General features: G+C 46.6%; 3 protein-coding genes and 1 pseudogene across 5 annotated transcripts; 1 reads left to right on the top strand and 3 right to left on the bottom strand.

The window, feature by feature from the left end:
• The first annotated feature begins 1,518 nt into the window (after positions 1 to 1,518).
• LOC121335973 lies at positions 1,519 to 2,088 on the top strand (annotated as a pseudogene). Its single transcript, XR_005952676.1, has one exon. The product of XR_005952676.1 is annotated as a histone H2B 1/2/3/4/6-like (transcript).
• A 207-nt stretch (positions 2,089 to 2,295) lies between these two features.
• Positions 2,296 to 4,077, bottom strand: LOC121335972 (histone H1). Its single transcript, XM_041404589.1, has one exon. It carries the CDS (start codon positions 3,810 to 3,812, stop codon positions 3,156 to 3,158), a length of 657 nt encoding a protein of 218 aa, XP_041260523.1. The 5' UTR covers positions 3,813 to 4,077; the 3' UTR covers positions 2,296 to 3,155.
• A 1,788-nt stretch (positions 4,078 to 5,865) lies between these two features.
• LOC121335977 (histone H2A-like) lies at positions 5,866 to 6,474 on the bottom strand. The gene has a single exon (XM_041404594.1). The coding sequence runs from the start codon at positions 6,432 to 6,434 to the stop codon at positions 6,045 to 6,047; it is 390 nt and encodes a 129-aa protein (XP_041260528.1). The 5' UTR covers positions 6,435 to 6,474; the 3' UTR covers positions 5,866 to 6,044.
• A 1,269-nt stretch (positions 6,475 to 7,743) lies between these two features.
• Positions 7,744 to 18,344, bottom strand: WBP11 (WW domain binding protein 11). Of its 2 annotated transcripts, none has more exons than XM_041404599.1 (12): positions 18,228 to 18,344; positions 17,107 to 17,224; positions 16,264 to 16,295; positions 15,545 to 15,638; positions 14,954 to 15,150; positions 13,971 to 14,104; positions 13,060 to 13,259; positions 12,053 to 12,247; positions 11,446 to 11,547; positions 10,238 to 10,552; positions 9,457 to 9,639; positions 7,744 to 8,840 (listed from the first exon to the last, which is right to left on the bottom strand). In XM_041404599.1, exons 2-12 carry the CDS (start codon positions 17,168 to 17,170, stop codon positions 8,407 to 8,409), a joined length of 1,950 nt encoding a protein of 649 aa, XP_041260533.1. In that variant the 5' UTR covers positions 17,171 to 17,224; positions 18,228 to 18,344; the 3' UTR covers positions 7,744 to 8,406. The 2 variants fall into 2 exon arrangements, with proteins under 2 accessions (XP_041260533.1, XP_041260534.1); XM_041404600.1 differs by having other exon boundaries at positions 17,107 to 17,204; positions 18,228 to 18,338.
• Positions 18,345 to 20,769: the final 2,425 nt, after the last annotated feature.

The following is a 20,769-nucleotide window of genomic DNA, read 5'->3' as shown; positions in this document are numbered from 1 at the left end:
TTCTCAAATGTGATTCTAAGCTTCATCATGCACTTTTAAAATTTTCCCAAATAATCCCAACCACAGACAGGTGTATCTCATCATCAGTAATTTTCCCTATTGCTATGTTCTGTCTCCTCTTGATGGCCAAGTTGTTCTTTACCTTTTCCTGGGACCTCTTGGTTCTTTTCTCTGTGTTCCGCATAGAAAATTGCACCAAACTAAACTGAAGTTTTGTTCAGAAATGAATCTAAATCTCCAACAAATATCCCTGTTCTGGATGAGAGGCAGCAAGGCTGTGGAGAGAGGGCAGGGATTAAAACAGAGCAGCTGGACAACCAAGGTAGCATTAAGCTGCTCTTTTCCACACTGCTTTCTCCTCCAGAGTTCAGGAGAAATGCAACAGCACAAGCACTGTCAAGCACGCCTTTCTCACTGGGAAGGAAAAATATCCCAAATATTTCTTTTTCTGCTTCCCTTCAGACATTTTGCATACAGACTGGAGATCACTGTGGATCTGTGCTTCTGCTCAGCAAGGTGAAAAGGAAAAAAGAGCAGAAGCAAGCCCAGCTTGCTAAGATCTCTTTCTTCTTTCTTCACTTGTTCCAGATAGGTGGCATGAGCATACACAAGAAACCTTCCTCCTCTGATACCAGGTAAATCCAGTCTTAAATCCCTCATTTTCTGTTCAGATTAAAGAGAAAACCCTTTAAAGAATATTAATTACTTTGGAAATCTAGTTCCCCACATTGTGGATTTTATTTAGAAGGAAAAACAAGTTTCTGTCTTCTGACTTCTGTATAGTCCTTAAGGTTTCCAAAAGGAAATAACATCACGTTTTCCTCTTGCCCAATGAAGTCATATTAACAAGAAAACAGGTTTATTTTCTGGTTTGTGATAATTTCAAACTGCAGAATAAAATCCACATCTAATTTTTAGGGTTATCATGGTTTTGACTTAAACATATTCTTCCAATATTTATTCCATCTGAGAAGAAATCAAATCATTTCATGTTACAAATTAAATCACATCTTCCATCTCATTTAAATTGATGAAAAAGAAACCACACTCGGTGGGCCAAAAGGATTAGTTCTAAACACTATTAGCAGTGTTTGTATTCTAGTCTCCATATCTTTCCTGGTTACATCTTTTTCCTTTTACATTATCTTGTGGTTGTTACAAACGCAGACTCTTCTATGAAGCATGTGGGTATGCTCCTTCTTCTAGGGAAAAAAAAAAAAAAAAAAGAGACAGAGAGAGTAGCAGAAGGCCTCACAAGAGCAGAAGGCCTGTTAGTTTCTGCTCTTGGTTTTGTTTTTTCCTTAGAAATGCCCTTAACTGGGTTTTGCTGCCGCGGTGACCCCGCGCCGGGAGAGGCGGCGCCGCCGCGGAGCTCCAGCAGCCAAGGCTGGGATTGAAAGAGCTCATTCTGATTGGCTGACAGCATTCTCATCATCCACCAATCCTAGCGTGGTGTTTAAAAACCACCAATAGCAGAGCACTCCGTTCTGCTGGTGACGTCAGTGCGCCAGTTGTCCAATGGAAGCGCTGACTTCTGATACCGGAGATTTGCATAAGGGCCCTATAAATAGGGGAGTAATCGCATTATCCGTCACTCCGCTGTGACCGAGCAGGTACGGAGCTGCAGCCATGCCCGAGCCGGCCAAGTCCGCCCCCGCGCCCAAGAAGGGCTCGAAGAAGGCGGTGACCAAGACGCAGAAGAAGGGCGACAAGAAGCGCAAGAAGAGCCGCAAGGAGAGCTACTCGATCTACGTGTACAAGGTGCTGAAGCAGGTGCACCCCGACACGGGCATCTCGTCCAAGGCCATGGGCATCATGAACTCGTTCGTCAACGACATCTTCGAGCGCATCGCGGGCGAGGCGTCGCGCCTGGCGCACTACAACAAGCGCTCCACCATCACGTCGCGGGAGATCCAGACGGCCGTGCGCCTGCTGCTGCCCGGGGAGCTGGCCAAGCACGCGGTCTCAGAGGGCACCAAGGCTGTCACCAAGTACACCAGCTCCAAGTAGGGCGTCTCGGACCGTCGTTTTTAACCCAAAGGCTCTTTTAAGAGCCACCAATTATTTCAATAAAAGAGCTGAATCAGTGGTTTTGGTGGGGAGGTATGTAAATAGCTTTAGCATTTGCACGTTAATTATTAGATCATGTGGTGCTCTTTAGCAAATCTTTAAGTGTACATAAGAAATTTTCTATACGTTTACCTTGTCTGTGCGCGGGATATAAACTTGGTCAAAACCTCTAATCCGGTTCCTTCTCAAAAGGGACTTGAAAGCAGCAATAGCTTGTCTAATTCAAAGTCCCACGGAGAAGGTGAAACAGTTTAAATTTTCTAAGGGTTAAATGCTTTTTACTCGAAACATGAAGCATTTGCTTTCAGCGCACTGCAGCAGTAAAATAAAAAAGGTTTTTTCTGTCTTGGCGGTTTAATTCTGAGGCGGGTTTCTCAACGAAGGGGTTTCGGGCTTAAAGCACCACTGGCCCCGAGTTACGCAGCAGACAATGCCGGGAAAAGGGGGCGATCCGTGACTCACCGCAAGCGTTGTGCGAGCCGGGCGCAGCCCTGCCTGCCCCCCTGCAGCCGCCGGGCAGCGCCGCGGCACGGCCCGCACGTTCCCGCGGCCCTGCTGCGCTCCGCTCCCGCTTCCCAGCCCCCCCGGCTCGGGGCCGTGGACGGGAGGGAGGGATGGATGGATGGATGGATGGAGGCTGGGCTGGCGGGGCGCTGCCGTCAGGGGGGGTCGGGCCGCGGGGCGGGAGGCGGCGCGGCGCCAATGGCGGCCCGGCGCGGCACTTTCGAACGGCCCCGGGCACCGGAGCCAAGGGCGCTCGGCGGGCCCCGGCGCCGCCTCTCGTGCTCCGCTCAATGCACAGGGGCGGGGCGGCACAGCTGCTATCGCAGGGCTCCCAAACCGCACGGAGGGACAGACTTCCCTTTAAAGGAAGCCCCAATCTCCCACGCAGGCGTTGCCCAACGTACTCGTGCCCAAAATCTGAACTTTATTAACGCCATGTAAACTCCCACCAAAATCTGTGATTTGGGCTTGCTGGTGTATGACCGTAGTGTTTCAGCTCTTTTTGAGAGTAAGTGGGTGGCTCTTAAAAGAGCCTTTGGGTTTATTTAGATGAGTAGACTCTCAATTTCTCTCATTCAGCTCTACTTCTTTTTGGGAGCCGCCTTCTTCGCCTTGGCCGCTTTGGGTTTGGCCGCCTTGGGCTTGGCCGCTTTGGGCTTCACCGCCTTCGCCTTGGCCGGGCTCTTCGCTGCCTTCTTGGGGCGCCCAGCCTTTGCGGCTTTCTTGGGGCTCTTGGCCGCTTTCTTGGCCGCTGCAGCCGCCGGCTTCTTGGCTTTCTTGGGGCTCTTCTTCACCGCCGCCGCTTTCTTGGGCTTCTTGGCAGCGCTGGCGGGTTTCTTCGCCGCCGGCTTCTTGGGCTTGGCAGCCGGCTTCTTCTTAGTCGCTTTTTCTTTTGTCTCGCCCGGCTTCTTGTTCAGCTTGAAAGAGCCGGAGGCGCCGGTGCCCTTGGTCTGCACCAGGGTGCCCTTGCTGACGAGGCTCTTGAGCCCCAGCTTGATGCGGCTGTTGTTCTTCTCCACATCGTAGCCGCCGGCGGCCAGCGCCTTCTTGAGCGCGGCGAGCGAGAGCCCCTTGCGCTCCTTGGAGGCGGACACGGCCTTGGTGATCAGCTCGGTGACGCTGGGCCCCGCGGGCTTGCGGGCTTTGGAGCCGCTCGCCGCCTTCTTCGGCTTCTTGGCGGCGGCCTTGGCGCCGGGCGCGGAGACGGCGGGAGCGGCTACGGGCGCGGTCTCGGACATGGTGCGGCAGCAGCGACAGCACTAGGCCTGGAGCAGGCCGGCCGCCTCCTATTTATAGAGCGGAGCCGCGCGCTGATTGGTGCGCTGCAGAGCCCGCCCCTCCGCTCGGCACAGGGCGCCCTGCTCGCCGCTCATTTTGTGTTTCTTAGCGGCCGAAAACGGCTGTTTTTGTCAGAATTTCCGCCACCGACACCCCCCAGTTCGCAGCGGCGTAGAGAAGAGAGACTCTTGTTGCCCTCGGCCAAGTTTCCTTTCGAAGAGGCAACGGATGAGCTAAAAAAGAGGCGATAAACGCTGAGTCCTGGACCTGAACAGACCTCGGGAGACAGAAACTTTTGTTTTTCCTTCTAAATAAAATCCACGATGTGGGGAACTGGATTTCCAAAGCAATTAATTCATATTCTTTAAAGGGTCTTCTCTTAATCTGAACTGAAAATGAGGGATTTAAATTGATATTTTAGTCGCAATTTGATTTCAAAGAGGAGTAAGTAACACAGGCTCATCCTGAGCACTGAATATGGATTAGAAATTAGCTCCTTTGTCCAGAATCATTTACCTCTTTCAAAATAATTAAGAGAAGTTAAATTAGTGCATTATGCAGCAAGGCAAGGAGCAGGTTAAAGCCCCGTGAAGGGCTTTTTGTCCCACCAAAGGAGGTGGCTTTTTGCAGCGCAGCAGTTTGTGCTGTGCTGCTCAGCGTACACAATGCAGACATGGTTCCCTCCTCCTCTAGCTACAGAAACACTCAGCTTTCTTAATAAATTAGGCGACATAAAAACTTAACACGGCCAATTTTTGTTAATAATGATAACCAGTGCCCTATCATTTCATGATGTGTCAGTGATTTTATTTTAATACAGCTGGATTGGCAAAAATCTGAGTCATCGTTTGAGACACTGCTGAGGCTGATTTTCCCACTACTTGAACATAATAAAACTTGCTCAAGTGATGAGTTAGGATTCCTCTTTCACAGCAATTTCCTAAATATTCCATTTTCTTACTGTCCAGTGACTGACTCCTCCACTGGAGTTAATACTAAAAATGGCATGTCTTGATCTACTGCTACACTGAAACAGCTGGCTGCTAAGCAAGAGCAGGGACAGTCCTCAGAAGCACTTTTCCAAGACCAAGCTTCAATTAAAAATAAATGCACATTGTTTTTCAGAGCAGAAAGCATTAAAAGAAGTATTCTCTGATATGTTTATTAATGCCTACAACCTATTGTTTTGACAAAGGCCTGTAAACTCCTTTTTGCCTCTTGATATTGTAACTGCTGGTGATACTAAAATTCTGGACAATGTTATGATTCAAGTAATTGATGCTTTCAAATGGATAATTATTAGAATATGGTTTTTGACCTATAATAGCAAATTTTCCGTTTCTTTTTCAACATATTTACGGTTTATATTTATCACTGTGTATAAGAGAGAATCAGAACTGGCAACAGTCCTTTGCACCTCACATTGCCTGTGCGTTGTGATGAACAATTATTCTCAAACTCCTTCAGATTTGGGGCAGAAAATGGGCTCAGCAGCTCAAAGATTTTTAATGAGATGTAGGGATTAGTAACTCAGAATGCCTTTTAATGCAAAACAACAACAACGAAAAAACCAAACCAAAACAAAAAATTTCTGACAGTGTTTGTAGGCCTAAAAGTTGTTTACAGGGGTAGGGCTGTTTTTAAAGACATCAGAGAATTACCTGAACTTCACACAAGGCCCGGCTGAAAAAGGAGAGGCATGATGGGGCTGGGGTTCTTTCCTGCAATCCTAACAAGCTTTCTAACCCCCATCAGCACAAGATGATTTATTTTACTACAGAATAAATTTTTCAAAGTTTTGATCTTAGTTTAAGAGCTAAGATACAAAGTGTTCGGGGTGGTTTGGGTTTGGATTTTTTCCAAGAGCCAAAATTGTGAAGGATTTGGGGTGTTTAAGGGGAGATTGGTCCGTTTTGTTTGTTTAGAGCTAAGATACAAAGTGTTCGGGGTGGTTTGGGTTTGGATTTTTTCCAAGAGCCAAAATTGTGAAGGATTTGGGGTGTTTAAGGGGAGATTGGTCCGTTTTGTTTTAGATTTTTTGAGGCGATTGGGGGGGGAGGGGGGAGGAAGAGGGAAGGTGTGTTTAGTTTGCTTTTTCGCTAGGATGTACAGCTCCTTTTATGAGGAAGTGGGTGGCTCTGAAAAGAGCCTTTGGGTTACTTTTGAGGTCGGAAACGCTCCTCGGATTTGTTTCACTTGCTTTTCGCCTTGTGGCTGTCGGTCTTCTTGGGCAGCAGCACGGCCTGGATGTTGGGCAGCACGCCGCCCTGGGCGATGGTCACCTTGCCCAGCAGCTTGTTGAGCTCCTCGTCGTTGCGGATGGCGAGATGCAGGTGGCGGGGGATGATGCGCGTCTTCTTGTTGTCGCGGGCCGCGTTGCCCGCCAGCTCCAGGATCTCGGCCGTCAGGTACTCCAGCACGGCCGCCAGGTACACCGGCGCGCCGGCGCCCACGCGCTCCGCGTAGTTGCCCTTGCGCAGCAGCCGGTGCACGCGGCCCACGGGGAACTGCAGCCCGGCCCGCGACGAGCGCGACTTGGCCTTGGCGCGCGCCTTGCCGCCCTGCTTCCCGCGACCGGACATGGCTCCCGACGCCGCTCCCGCTGCACGAACCGACGCGGTCACGTGTCCCCGCGCCCTCCGCGCGGCCGCTTTTATAGCTCCTGCGCGCGCCCCGCTGGCTCTCTGATTGGCTGCGGCGCGCTCCGGCTCGCTCCGACCAATGGCGCCGCGGATCCAAATCCGACCAATGGGAGCCGCCGGCGGCAGCTCCCGCGGAGCCGCCCCCGCCGCGCGCTCCCAGCCCCGCCCGGCCCCAGCGCCGCGAGCGCGGCGGAGCGCGGCGGGCGCCCGGGAAGCGCGGACATCCCGCTAAATGCCAGGGCTGGCGGTTCAGAAATAATCCTGCACTTTAGACTGCAGGGCTACTTTAAAAACGTGTTGCTGTTATGATAAAAGAGAAGCTTTGCTTTCAGTGGGAGCATTTACACCCCAGCACCACTAATACGTATAGAGACTAGGCAGGAAGCCGTAATACAAGACATTTCTCTGATTCTAGAGAAAAATTACTTCAGTATTCCTGCAATCACTCATATTGGTTTTCCAGCTGAATTATCTGTCCCCAGGCCGAATCTTCTCAACTTTGGTAAAAAATGCTGATGTCATCAGCTAACTTCCACAACAGAAGTTGCTTAATAGAGAAAGGATTTCGTGTTTCAAGAATTGCCTAAAGTTACATCACACAATCTGCATGGGGTGGGCGGGCTCATGTCCATTTTACATGTTCTCGGCGTAGAGAACCGCGGTGCAAACATTTTTTATTGTGTCCCAAATTTGTGAAAACAGATTCAAAGTTTTCAAGTGTAAGTTTGGTTAGCTAATAATTTTGTCTCCTTAAAGCAAAACATGGTGCATTCAGCTAAGCCTGAAACTTACAACCAAGTAAATGCATTGTTTGAGGTATCTGATAGTCTGCTATCCTAAAATTATTAGCCACAACTAAAACTGTGTCAGTCAATCTTTTAATACTAAAATTATTTACTAATTTTCACTTAAGGCAGCCTGTCCATGGTGCACCCAGCAGGTATCTGAGGCTTGATATGAAGCAAACCTCCTAATCAGAGTGTGTAAAATAAATTGTTTCGTAATTATTAGTAGTATTTCAGAGCTTAGGTTTTTATTAGCTACCCATAAAGGTTAAAAGGGATGTTTAGGAACTTAAAAACAAGAATATAGCAAAAGCTTAGTGGGAAAAAGTAAGTATACGTTATTTACAACGTGATTATTACTTTTCTGAGGTTCTGAATGCTGTATCATCTTCCAAGGTGAGCAAAGAACCCTCCCCCCTCTCCACCTGCCTGCTAGTTTCTCACAAATCACAGGAAAAGCAGTATTTTGATACACTGAACATTTATTGTCTCTCACAAGACAAAATGAAGTTTTCCCCAGCCAACAAAAATCCATCAAGATGACCATAAAGGGGAGAGGATGCAAAACTCCAGTGTACAGTATATGCAACAAATTACCTCCCTGACTACCCTGGAAGAAAGATGATTGATCAACCTCACTGCAACTAAAAAACATGATTATAAAATATTTACAGGGGAAAAAAAATAAAAACCAAACCCAGTACAGAAAATAAAAAGCGGACAACCATTTGTGTATGAAATGCTGCTAACACTTTTCTGGCTCCTTAAAAACCTGTTCCACTACCCTCACCAGAGCACTCGGGGTGTGTAAGGATTTTGGCAGGGAATAGTCACCCCCGTCCCCAGAGTATCATTATCTCCCTCTAAGGAAGGGGGAGGACTTGAGGGGAGCATCGCCTTCTTGACTGCAATTTCCTTTCACCACGTGGCTCTGAAAGGAGGTCCCCAGGCACACCTCAGCTGCAGCGGTCTCCAGTCGCAGCACACTGGCAAGTTAACCTGCGGGTAGGGAACTATTTCCAGACATACCCTTTCGTTGCTTGCAGGAGGACTTTCCCTTCTTCTCCCTCCACAGTGATCCGATCCGTGTTCAGAGGGGCAGGAAAGCTGACTAGGACTACGACAGGTCACAGGAGACCTTCCATTTCTTTCATGAAGGCTTCATACACATCATCCTTTGTCTGTACAGAGATAGGGGCAGACGACCCAGCCTTAGGGGCAGCTTTGGTTAACGGGAGGGCGGGCTCATCCTCTTGCTTTCTCTGGGAGGCGGCGGCAGCGCCTTTGTTCTCGCGGCGCACCCGCAGGGCGGTGGGCACGAAGCGCGTGATCTCCGCCTTGGGGTTGGTGATCTGCGGCTTGGCGCTGATGGTGGCCGTGGCTTTCTTCTCGATGGTGGCCGCGCTGGTGTCATCCGCCTTGGGCCGCTGAATCAGGCTGGGGGGGGCACTCAGTACCCCGGGGTTTGGAATGGGAGCTGGTGGAAAGAGCCCAGGTGGGGCAGGTCCTAAGGGAGGCACCAGAGGTGGCCGTAACATGCCTGGGCGAGGAGGAGGGATGCCTGTAAGAAGAAAAGAAAGCGTGAGCTCTCTCCACATCTGGGAATTTCAAAATATTTGAGAAAAAAAGTGCACAGGCTCAGAATGCCAAGAACAAAAAGCAAAACAAAGCGACCCCCAACAAGATGCAGCAGCACTGGCTTAAAAAAAAAAAAAGGTTTTCAAATCTGCACGTGCTGCTCTTCAGGCTCTGAAAGCCACAGGAGCTTGTTTATTGCTCCCTTTTAAATTTTAAAGTTATAATCTGAGAATAAACTTTCTTGACAATCCATCCCACTGGAATTTCAGACCCAGGCACAAAAAATAAATATTCAGATCTCCAACTCATTTAGTGGAGCACCATTACAGCACCCAGAGGCTCTTCAGAGAGTCCAGCAGAGTAAAAGTTTAAACTCTGAAATTCCCTTTTTTCAGGGCAGATTTTTTGCTACCAAACCATGCACAGCATTTCCTTGTTATTGCACAGAATAATGTAATAGCACATGGCACAATGCAGCCACAGAGAGGAACAAAGGCAAATTGGCAGCCAATTACACCTCACTGGGTTGACCACCACAGCCAAGACTGTGAAAAGAAAGGAAGAAGGGACTTGGCACTGAAACAAACAGAACCCCTTACCTGGAGGGGCAGGAGGGGGCAGACGAGGAGGAGGACCACGTGGAGGAGGACCCGGGGGCAGGCCTGGTGGGGGGCCTGGGGGAGGACCAGGCGGTCGCCCCGGGGGAGGACCAGGTGGCAGCAGTCGAGGCAAAGGCCCACGCAACCCTGGTAATCCCGGAGGTCTCAGGAACGGAGGAGCTCCTGAGCATTCAAGTAACAAACAAGAAATTTAATTCACAGTTAAAGACATATCCCAGCAACTATCTCATCAGCTAAGGATAACGATGTATCTTCAACCTATGAGTCAAAACTGTATTACCCAGTTGCCAGATTAAATAGAGTTTCTAAAATTCTCAAGCAGTAGCAGCAGTTACACAGTTAAAGCATCTTTATGAAAGTAAAGTGTATCATGGAAAAAGGGTTCCTCCCCATTTAATTAAGCTGTAACTGGTAACAGCTTCTGAGCTGAGTTTGTCAGAATTTAAACAGCTAAGAACCTTTTTCTGTGGCATTTGATTTTTCTTCTGGCCTAAAAATAACTACATTTGGTCTTTTACTCTGCTTCATAAACTGGCTCTGCTGCTGTCTGCCAGTGCTGGCTCTAACAAAGACAACCATCAGGAATGCTACAGGAGCCTGAAGCCTCAAAAGCAAGGTACAGACACGATGACGCAGGCTGATGACAGACAGGTCTCAGTAAGTGAGTACATATACTGCATTCTGCAGCTTCCAAACTCCCACACTGATACCACTGCCTGAGAGCCTGCATCCCTCAAAGCAGGGTAAATCAAGAACTCACCTGGTGGAGGGCCAGGAGGAAGGCCGGTGGGTGGGCCTGGGGGCCTCAGTGGAGGGGCTGGAGGTGGTCCCAGAGGAGGAGGCCCAGGCATGGGAGGTGCCTGTATCTGAGCTGGCGGCACAGCCTGCGCACCCTGCTGCTGCTGCTGCGCCTGGGAAGTCGCAGTAGACGACCCGCTCTCTGCAAGTGCCTCCTCACTGAGCTGCTGCTGCTGCTGTTGCTGTGATGTCTCTTCAGACTCTGAGTCCTCTTCCTCCTCCTCCTCTTCTTCTGAATATTCCTCCACTTCTCTCCCTTCTTCTGGAATTTCCTGGCCTGGATATGGAGATGATACCCTTAGAAAATCTGTCTGTGTTTAACATCTTTGTGAACATAAGAGAAAACTGAGTACATAGCATTAAATAAAAAGAAGCAAGAGAAAGATAAACCTTACTTCAAAGGGAAGAAATCTGACCACTTTTTACTGTTAAACATAAAATGAAAACAAAAATAACAACAGAAAAATCATTGCTGCTCTAGAGAGCTCTGACAAAAAGAGTTGTGTGTTCCTCTGTGATCTGAAACTTGTACTACCAGCCCAAACTTCTGCTATTTAATCTCTGCCTTAAAGGAGTTTGTGGGGAGGCGAGGTAACAGGGGGTTGGGGACACAATGCCACCATAAACGAAATCCCCATGTTCAAGAAACTCCTGCACCTTTGAAAGATACTGGAAAGATACTTTTTAAAACAAACAGAGTTTGTTCTACCGGTTAATTTATCTCAGCAGAAGGGTATTTTTAGGGAGTAGAAATCCTTACATGTTACATGCTGAGCAAAAAGATAATGTTACCCTTTCTCTTTCACCAAAAGATTTGTATTTCATTTGAACAACTGTTTAAAAGTTAAGCAAGAAAAGGTTTAGAAGAAAAAAACAGTAAATTGCTACTCTTAACTTCAACTCAGCTATGCAAAACACACACATTACTTAAAAATAAATTTAAAAAAAACCCTACAAAACAAAAAAAAACCAAACAAACAAAAGAAAAAAAGAGCAAAAACCAACTAAAACTCAAATACCTAACAAGAGCTGATACTCTCAGCAGAGCCTACATTATGACAGTAAAATATTTACTTTATAAAATAAAACTTGTGCAAAGTAAGCTGCCCACAGAAACCTGAACTGGAAGCGCAATGGCATCTCAGCACTTATTAAATCCACCTTACTCACCTGCCATTCGTAACATCATGGCCTGGAGTGGAGTCAGTTCTTTCATGTTCTTCTTCTTTTTTCGTGACTTCCCAGGCATGTCTGCAAAGCGGACACTGTGACCTGGGGAAAGCAGGGTACGGGTAAAGGGGACAGGAGGTGGGAAGGAAATAAGAAAAATCAGATAGTTATGTCGATACCTGGTATGGATAGCTTATCAATCTAACATAATGATGCTCCTTAGGTAAGAGTTAGCGCTGGTGTTTCTGAATGTTTCAAGTTTTGCTAACCTAGTATTCTCTAGCAATTGGTCTCTCCCAAGCAAGTGAGCATATTTTACACTGAGGTTTAATTTTGTAGGGTATCTTACCAATGCAACAATTCAGGTGAAAAATGGCTTGTGAGCTATAAGGTAAAAACTTTTAAGAAAACAGGTTTATCTGAAAGTTGCTTCACTTCTAGACAGCCTCCTTCTGACCCATTTATTAATAAATATTCTTTAGCTGGAATTTAGGTGAGTTAGAACATTGTTAGTTGACTAAATAAATTACACACACACCCTCAGCTCTATCAAGTTGTGTTTTTCTTTTGAAAAATCAACCCCCAGTCTCTCATTTTCCCTTCATACCTGATTTCTTTTCTTCACCACCTTCCCTCTCCTTGTCATTATCACGATGCAGGAAGTCCTCTCCTTCACTGTCTGCATCTGACCTATCGCTGTCACTGTCATCACTGCTCTCATCGTGCTTATCTTGATCCATATCCTCAGGATAACCTTCATCTTCACTAGTGCTGGACATGTCATCATCATGGCCTCGCTGTCCTGCAGAAAGCAAAGTATTAGGAAATGCATGAACTCCAAAGTCAAAGTATTCTTTCAACACCAGTGTATGTTTACAGTCACAACATTCCCCTTAGCAAAAGCATGGACAAACTGGCATCCCTTTACTTTTTAGCACATATTTTTCAAGGACATTTTGGAAAATCTCTAAGATTTCATATTAACCTTATTAATTTGCACAGCAAAAAAGTGAAGGCAACTGCTACTGCAACTGATTCATCAACTTCTATTCAGCAATTGCCCACCACTGAAATATTTTTATGTTTTCTGGCATGAAATAAAGCTAATTCATCTAGTCAAAAAAGCTTCTAGGGATGATACAGCAACTGCATGAAAAACAGGACCTATGCTCTCCTAGCAAATGCACACTCAGGGCTGGTTGTGGTTTTTGTTGTAGTTTTGGTTTGGGAGTGTTCATTTTATGGGTTTTTTAAACAGACAATTTCTCTGAGAGTGATTGGGTTTTTTTAAGGGATAATATGAACAATGTTTCAGCACTGTTAAGGGCTCATCCAAAAAAATCTGATCTGTGAAACCTAACAAAAAAAAGTATCTGAGACACGTAATTAAATGTTTCAACATTTAAAAATACCGCTGGTAGCAAAATTGCAGATATTATGATATATCTGAATTACCTCAGAGAAGCAATCACTTAGGGAGAGTCCTTCAAATGGCACTAACATTCATATTGCCCTGAGAACCTTTTGTCTGGGGCACACTGCATTCACAGCAGTACCATCCACAGCGGAACAGAGGTCAAGGAAAACCGCAGAGAGGAATAGGGAAGTCTTTACCTGCTTCGGAACTGTAAGAAATCTCCTCCTCTCGCCTTCGAGGAGCCACGTCCAAGTTGAAGCCCACCTTACGGCCATACATCTGTAGGACCTGGGGAGGGGGTGGCCCTGGTGGAGGCCCAGGGGGCTTCCTGCCTGGAGGTAAGCGTGGAACACCAAGCCCCGGAGGAGGAAGAACAGAAATGGACCGAACTGGTGGTCTGGAGATGAGAAAGGTTACGAGAAATGTAGCAACACAATTAAAGTAAGCATGCCTTTAGTGGAATTATTTAGCCATCTCTCACCACTGCTTCTGCAGACTTCTAAAAAACATGAACTTTTAAAAAGTACAGATTTGACGCAAGGAGTTTACAACATCAAACAAAGACATGACTGAAGAAGATCAGACAAAACCTCCTCAGAAAGCAACTGAAGACAATACTGAAAAAAATCAGATATTGAATCCTACCACAGAAGAAGACTGAAATAATCACAGTTGGTGAAAACAGAAGGCTATTCAGAAAGAAATAGAAAAAAACTAGCACTAGAATGAAAAAAAAAAAGAAACCAAACCAAAACCAAGCAAACTTGGAGTTTATATGAACTATTCATATACACTGAATATAGCAGCAGGACAAAAGAACACACATGGGGCAATTTAAGGGGCATTTATGTTCATAACAGTAGGGCTCTAAGTTTTCCTGATACAAAAAAGACAAAAACTAGAAGGCATAATGTATTGCTCAAAGAAATTCAAACAAAAAGCTGTGATAGTGAGGAAAGATTAAGAGCTTTGGTAAAAAGAAAGCACAATTCACTTGCACAGAATTCCTGACTTCTACAAGTCAATACACCTCTCCTTCTATCCCTACTCCTCCCCCATAATGAGTGCTTCTGTTTCACTTCCCCCTTAACTTTCTTTTTCCACTTACCCATAGGCTGATGTCTTCTTGAGGATGGAAGGTGGCTGAGCCCCTGGAAGGGGAATATCCTGTATGAGAATGTTGGAGGGAGCATGAGGCATATCTGGTAAGGGGATACTTTCCACTTCAACATGCTGAGCATTCTGGAAAGGAGGGGAAAAAAAAAAAAAAAAAAAAAAGAGAATAGGTTACTTCCACAGAAGCTACTGCACAAACTCTCTACTTTTTAAAGTACAGAACATATGGATTCTGGCACCACTTGTCAAACGTGCCTGTTCTTAGGGTGCATTATCTTGCAGCAGTCCATGAAAGAAATCTGGGGAAGTGTTAACAGTAAAAGCTTTCAATGCAAACCAAAGCACTTGCAATGCACCCATGAAAAGCTTTAGCATTTCAGTCAAAACTCAGTCAGGTTTTCACCTTCTTTTAGACCTTCAGTCTACAAAATGAAGAGGCTGCAGACAAGTACGGCTGTGCTTTTGTGTTTTCTAAGTATTCAAGTCACAGACTGCTGCATGTTCCAGAGGAAAGGGAAAAAAAAGAAGCCTTGCAGATCCTTGCACTAGCACAACACTATGTTTTCCAGCATGGTAGGGAGGAATATTAGAGAAAGACCTTTAAAGAAATGCCAAAGGATTCTCATTATTTCCAGCAAGATATTTAGCAGAAATGCACAGAAATATCAATTGCACACTCACAGGCTCTCTCCCTCTTTAATACAGAAAATGAAAGGCTGATATTGTTGATTTGCAACAGAAATTTCCCTTTCCTCCTTTCATTTTGAATGAGGTCAGCATATCAGAGACAAACAGTGACCTGACAACCACCACCATCCTCACTGAAATGCTCTGAGGTACCATGCAAATTAATATTTCATATCTGCCACATGATGCTGAACTCATAAAAATCTTGCTTCCTCTGTAACAGTCACACCTAATGAGCAGAGAGAATACACTACCACAGGTACAAGACTGAGATACAGTAAGCATTACCTTGACAGCGTCAAAATACTGGCTGAGTTGTGCTCTCTTCTGCTCGTACTCCACTTCCAGCTTGCGCAGCTCTTTGTAGATGTCAGGATTTTCCTTCTCGTAGAGCCGCAAGATACGTTCAAAAGTCTCACGGAGCTTTTTGCGTTTGTCCTTCAGCACTTTTTCATTAAGTTGTGGCTGCTGTACCGGGTTAAATTCTGATCCAAGACAGCAAAAAAAAGACAAAAAAATTGCAAATTACTCTACTGCACAACTGTGATGAACGAAACTATTTCAAAGCAAGTTCCAATCCCTGCTTTCAGGAAGTCTGCAGCCTTACGACAATAATCCCCTCCTTGAATTCTACATTAGCAGCACTCACACACACTAATCGTTTTTCTTAGCAATCACCTTCTGGGAAAAAAAGTCCTCTTTGATGGCACCACAACATCTTAAATCATAATCAATTCCCAGACGTTCACAGAATCCCCCCTTCTACCAGGAAAGGAAAAAAGATTACTCTATTTCAGTCTCCCTCACTGGCAGTTAAAACTACACTGTGCATCTGTATAAACCAGGGCCTAAGTCCAACACCTGGTACCTCTCACTCACCCATCTCATCCAACTTCTCCATGTCCCGGATAATCTGCTTCGGATCTTTCATCTTCAGTACAGCTGCTCGGACCATCATCCGTTGCTTTTTGTTCTAAGATCAGAGACCAAGCAGACAGAAAAGTTTCACAGTAGAAAGACACAAAATATCTGTTACCCCTTTCTCAGTATTGCCAGGCTGAAGGAAAAAAAAAAAATCCCACCTCAGAATGCCCTGAAAACCTTCACCATGGCACAAATCAGCAGCAAATGTAGTTAAAACTTCTGGTAATTTTAATTCCACTATCTTGGTAATTGCAAATGTTACTATCATTCCTTCACTCCAACTAAGACACGTGCAATCAACACAATAACCAACTGATAAAATACATCAGAACACACTAAGAAGCGTCTGACTCTTGGATGCTTTATTTGTCTGGATTTTTTTTTTTATTTGGTTTGTTGCTTGCTTCTTTGCTTTGTCATTTTGGGGGTTTTTAATTACTAACTACTTCCAGCAACATTTCAAAAACAATTACAAGTTAAAGAACAGCTGGGGATAGCTTTACTCCAAACAAGACTTCTGTGTTTTTTTGAACTACGTGTTTGGATAGTATTTCCAAAGTCAGTCTTAGGATATCAACCAAAATATCCACAGTCTATTCATGGCCCTTTACAATCACACACATGATACATAGCATAGGAAATGCCAACCACATATTCCCTCATCTCTTTATTACCTTCTTTAGTTCCCTTTTCCGAGCTTCCTTCCCTAGAGGGGAAAAGAAAAAGAACATAACAACGTGAAAGACAAAATCAAATTAATAAAGAACCTTTCCTTCATCAAGACTAGGGGTGTTTCTCAACAGTTCACTCATTTTACAAAGACTTACTGCAACTCAGCTTTTCAGTGAAAGAGAAATATAGCATGAAATTGATTTATATTTCTTGTCTTTTATACAGGAAAAAAAAAAAAAGATACTGCAGTTTTCATGTCTCCAGAAGCAAGGCTTTTTCCATACAAAAAAGAACAACAGGCAACCAAAGTCATGCAGTCATGAAAAGATTGCTGCACAGAAGCTGAAATAGAGTCATCAGACAACACACTTTAAAAATATGTAGGCTTTGAGAATGCCTCTGAAATAAAGCACATCCACTGTGGGAGTCCGGATTGTCTTTATTCACAGAGCACTGATAACACCTGGCATGTTACTAAAAGTAGGAAAAAACCCAGTAAGACAACTCCCCCATCTAACCAGAGCACGTGCAAAATCTGACATGTTCCTCGAATTCCTGCCTGGGACAGATTAACTCTGTCCCAGGAAGCAGCCTGCAGATCATCCAACAGCTAAATACAAAGGCCTTCCAACACTGATCACCAGTGGAAAACCAAGAGGTGAATACTTAAGAGAAGCAAGAGCAAAAAAGCAAGCAGCCTTCCCAGACAAAACTGAGACGGTATTTTTCACGTTAGAGAAACTCAGTTCTGATCCACAAGTGAGGATTCTATCCTCAGAGAAAGTTTTTATCTGCTCCTCCAGGCACTCCCCATTCCCCCCTGCTCAGCTTTCATGGATACTTACGGGCCTGGTCCGTGGGATTCATAAACTTCCCACTCTTGGTGGATGATGTAGATCTCCGCCCCATTTTGATCTTTTTTCTTCTGCCTCAAAAAGAGAAACTTAAAAAAGAGAGAGGGGCCTGGAAAAGATGGCATGGTTTCAGGTCCTACACACTGGTAGCTTGAGGATGCTTGTTTCTCTTCTTTCTATCAGCAATTTACTCCCTCAAAGAGCCCAAATACCTTTAAAGTCCTCAAACCTGACCATGAGCTCAGCATCTGCCCTACTCCAACAAAATACTACTATTTAACTAAGTATTTACTTACTACTCCTTTAGTAGGTTATAATTTTAAGCTAATTGATGAGTTTGTTAGAATTCACATTACAACTCAAACCAAGAAGCTTTGTGCTTACACTATGGAGGGGTGCAGGGCAGGGAGAAACACATATTTTATTTTTCTAAGAGCATATCAGAGTTTAGCTTCTCATTCACTCTTGTAAGTGCTCTCCAGTTTTCACCTTTCTGTTTCAAATGTTTCTGCACAGATCTCCTCCCTTCCTCAGACTTCTAACTGTCCCTGCTATCTCTCCCCAGCCCCCACTGCATCAGCAAGAATAGGATTATCCTGCAAAAAATCGTTTCCTGTCTTTAGACATTTCTTCAGCTTGCACATGACTACGTAAGTGTCCAAATTACAGCCAGGGATGTTTCTTCTCTCCCTCCCCCTCCAAAACTACCTCCTGCAAAAACACTGGGTTTGTTTTTTTCCTTGCCTATCACTACCGCTTCCTTAGGTGGGAAGCTCACCAAGCACAGGCAGGAGTTACATTTAGACACGGTATCCCCCATCCTTCTACTACTTAAAGGCTAAAGGGAAAAGAACAAACTCCCAAAACCTCGACTTCACATCTAAGGACGCAGACTAAAGAGATTCAACGCAACAAATTAACGGCCGAAAGTGAAAAAAAAAATATAATCAAGAACTAAATTAATTATTCCTTTGGCCACGGGGGAACGGGGCACAAAGCCTCTCCTACTCCCGCCCGATGGCAGGAGGAAGAAAATGAGGGAGCGCGAACTGCCGTTTCCTCCTGCTGGCCTCTCTTGTGCTCGCGGCCCGGCCCCGCCGCGCCCCTCTCACCCCTCCGGCCGGCCGGGCCCGGCTCCGGCCCCCTCCGCCTGCCGCGGCCTCGCTCAGCCCCGCGCCCGCCGCCGCGGCCCCGCCGCCATCTTGCACCGGCACAGAGTGGCGGCGCGCCGCGGGCGCGCAGCGGCGCTCCGGAAGCGGCCGCCGCAGCTCGATGGTTCCGCCGCCCCTCGCTCCCCCTCGGAGGCCTCAACTCTATGGTTGGGCCTGGGGAGGGGCGGGAAGGTGGGGCGGGAGTGGGGACGGGCAGGGACGGGGATAGGGGGAGGGTTAGGGTTAGGGTTAGGGTTAGGGTTAGGGATAGAGATAGAGATAGAGATAGAGATAGAGACCGGCGCCCAGCCGGCCCCGGCGGGCTCTGGGAGCGGGAGGGGTGCGCCCGTGCGGCCAGCGCTGGAAATGGGGCTGGGAACGCGGCCAGGGTGGCCCTGCTCCCCCACGCTCTCCAGGAGAGATCCCCCGAAGCGCCCCCGTGCCCTGACACCAGGCAGAGCCGAGGGACGCGTGGGGAGCCGCTGCCTCGGCAGTCAGAGCGCAGCGCTGCGGGGCAGGGGCTGCCCGCGGCCTCAGGCCCGGTCCTGGTTAATGCGGGCCTGGCCTCGCGGCAGCGCTGCTGCCCTGCGGGCGCGGCTGGCATCGCTCTGGGCAAAGAGAACGGCGGAGTTAATCTGATGCCAGGGCAGAAGCTGCTCTGTTACTTGTCTCTTCCTGCAGCCCCCACTGTGGTGAAGTGGCGGGGCTGGTGAACACCTGGTGGGAGCTGTTTCGTGTCACCGTCCAAAGTACAGTTTCCAGCAAAAGTCCACAGCCCGTGAAGAACCAGGATGAAGATGCACAAAACATCAATGTGCGAGCAATAAAGTATGGGTGCAGGCTAAAAAAACTAGCATGCTGGGGAGAAGATGTAGGAAGGACATTTTTCTCTGTGCAGGTGGCATCTGGGAGCAGAGGTGGTCAGATCTCTGGGCAGGATTGCTAGACTCCCTGCTCCTGGTGAACATGCCATGCAACACAATGTTGTTGTAATTTTTCAAGTAATGGAGATCCAGTTGCCTAATTTGTAAGGATCATTGCAGGATGGGTAAAAGACTGTAAGCTGCACATCACATTAATGACAGCATTTAGTCACAAGCTGCACAAAGTGAAAAATCAAGGAGCATCCTCAGAGCCAAGGCTTCGGGAGCTTGCAGTTTCTATGGAGTCTTGCTAACCACATGCACAGCATGGTCATCCCCACCTTGTGCCTCTTTGGCATGTTCTCTTTGTATTATTCTTGTCACCAGAAAAAAGGTTCAGCTGGCCAGATTTTGGTTGCAACCGTACTGTTTTTCCACATAGGTTTGGACACTGCTTACACTGGTTTGGGCTGGTTTGCAGTTTTTTTGAGGCTGTTCTTATTTGGAATACATGTGTGACAGTTTTCATTCTTAATCCTTTGTCCAGAACAACAGCTTGAGAAAAGGCAGAACACTCAAGAGGATGTGATGGAAAGCTGTGGCCACACACATCCCTGTCAGGTGCCGTGCCACTGCAGAGGGGGATGGCTGAGTCTTTGAAGGTTAGCTGCACCTCACAAGGCTTGGGGTCTTCTGTCCTGCCAGTCCTGGGCTCAGTGGGGACAGTGGTACTGCCTCAGCCCTGACTGCTTTCTCTCAGCAGTGTCTGCTGCTTTGGAGGACAATAGTCCCCTCACATTTTTCACTTGGTACTTCTGTCACACTGAGGGGCAGCTTGAAGGAGTCTGGAGGGGAAATATCAACAGACTGATTATGACATCTTTGGAGCACCAAACATAAGACTGGCCAGAGCATAAGAGAGAGCAGGAATTAAATCTGTTGTGGGGAAATCCACTTGCCTTAAAGTCCACCAGGAACAAGCATATACCTAGAGGTGAGTAATAGTTTTATACCTCTGTGTTCCTCACTGCGTACCTCACTTCCCCTGACACTGCTTAGCATTTGCATTCAAGAACATTGGGCAAATTGCTTGAAAAATACAACAGGTTTGTTTTCATTTGACTTCGCTATTCTCATACAGCAGTGATCAGCAATCTCTCCAAGAGCTGAGTTTAGTTCCTAGTTTAGAGTGTACATTTACATATAGAAAACAGGAGCCAGGAGCTCCTACCTCTCCAACACACAGATATTGTGTTCCACTGACTGACAGTCTCTTGCCTTTAAAGTGAGTGCCATTTGTGTCAGGAGACAAGAGATGTTCCCACTTGGAGAAGTGATGTCTCAGGTCACCACATCATCCACCACAATACCTCATGTAGGCAAGGCAGTGATTTTTGCCTCCCCTGAAGTGCCTTTCCTGACTCACATAGCCCAGTCTGCAGCTGGTCCCAGTTTCTCTGTCCCTGGCACCCATCTATGCTCCCCATCCCTGGGCTTTCTCCCTGGTGACTTGGCAGAGCTGTTGGGTACCAGTTTCATTGCCATCTAGTGGCTTTTGTGCATAAAAGGGAAGAGGAGTCAGAAAATATTAAAGAGAACAGAAGTGGAGGAGAATAAAAACCCAACAAAACAAACCCCTC

The sequence above is a fragment of the Onychostruthus taczanowskii genome, unplaced genomic scaffold (genome assembly GCF_017590055.1).
Source record: "Onychostruthus taczanowskii isolate IOZ18803 unplaced genomic scaffold, ASM1759005v1 scaffold216, whole genome shotgun sequence".
In the NCBI taxonomy this organism is placed as follows: Eukaryota; Metazoa; Chordata; class Aves; order Passeriformes; family Passeridae; genus Onychostruthus; species Onychostruthus taczanowskii.
Note: the sequence above shows the minus strand (reverse complement) of the source record. Positions and strands in the feature narration are given on the sequence as shown.

Bases quoted from the DNA above. Each gene is read 5' to 3' on its own strand.
- LOC121335977 (XM_041404594.1), bottom strand. From the start codon at position 6,434: ATGTCCGGTCGCGGGAAGCAGGGCGGCAAGGCGCGCGCCAAGGCCAAG.
- LOC121335972 (XM_041404589.1), bottom strand. From the start codon at position 3,812: ATGTCCGAGACCGCGCCCGTAGCCGCTCCCGCCGTCTCCGCGCCCGGC.
- WBP11 (XM_041404599.1), bottom strand. From the start codon at position 17,170: ATGGGGCGGAGATCTACATCATCCACCAAGAGTGGGAAGTTTATGAAT. The intron at 15,151-15,544 runs GTGAGTGAGAGG...GTCTTGGATCAG, and splicing joins GGAGAAGTTGGATGAGATGG to AATTTAACCCGGTACAGCAG. The intron at 8,841-9,456 runs GTAAGGGGTTCT...TTCTTCTTACAG, and splicing joins GCCCCCTCCTGCCCCTCCAG to GCATCCCTCCTCCTCGCCCA.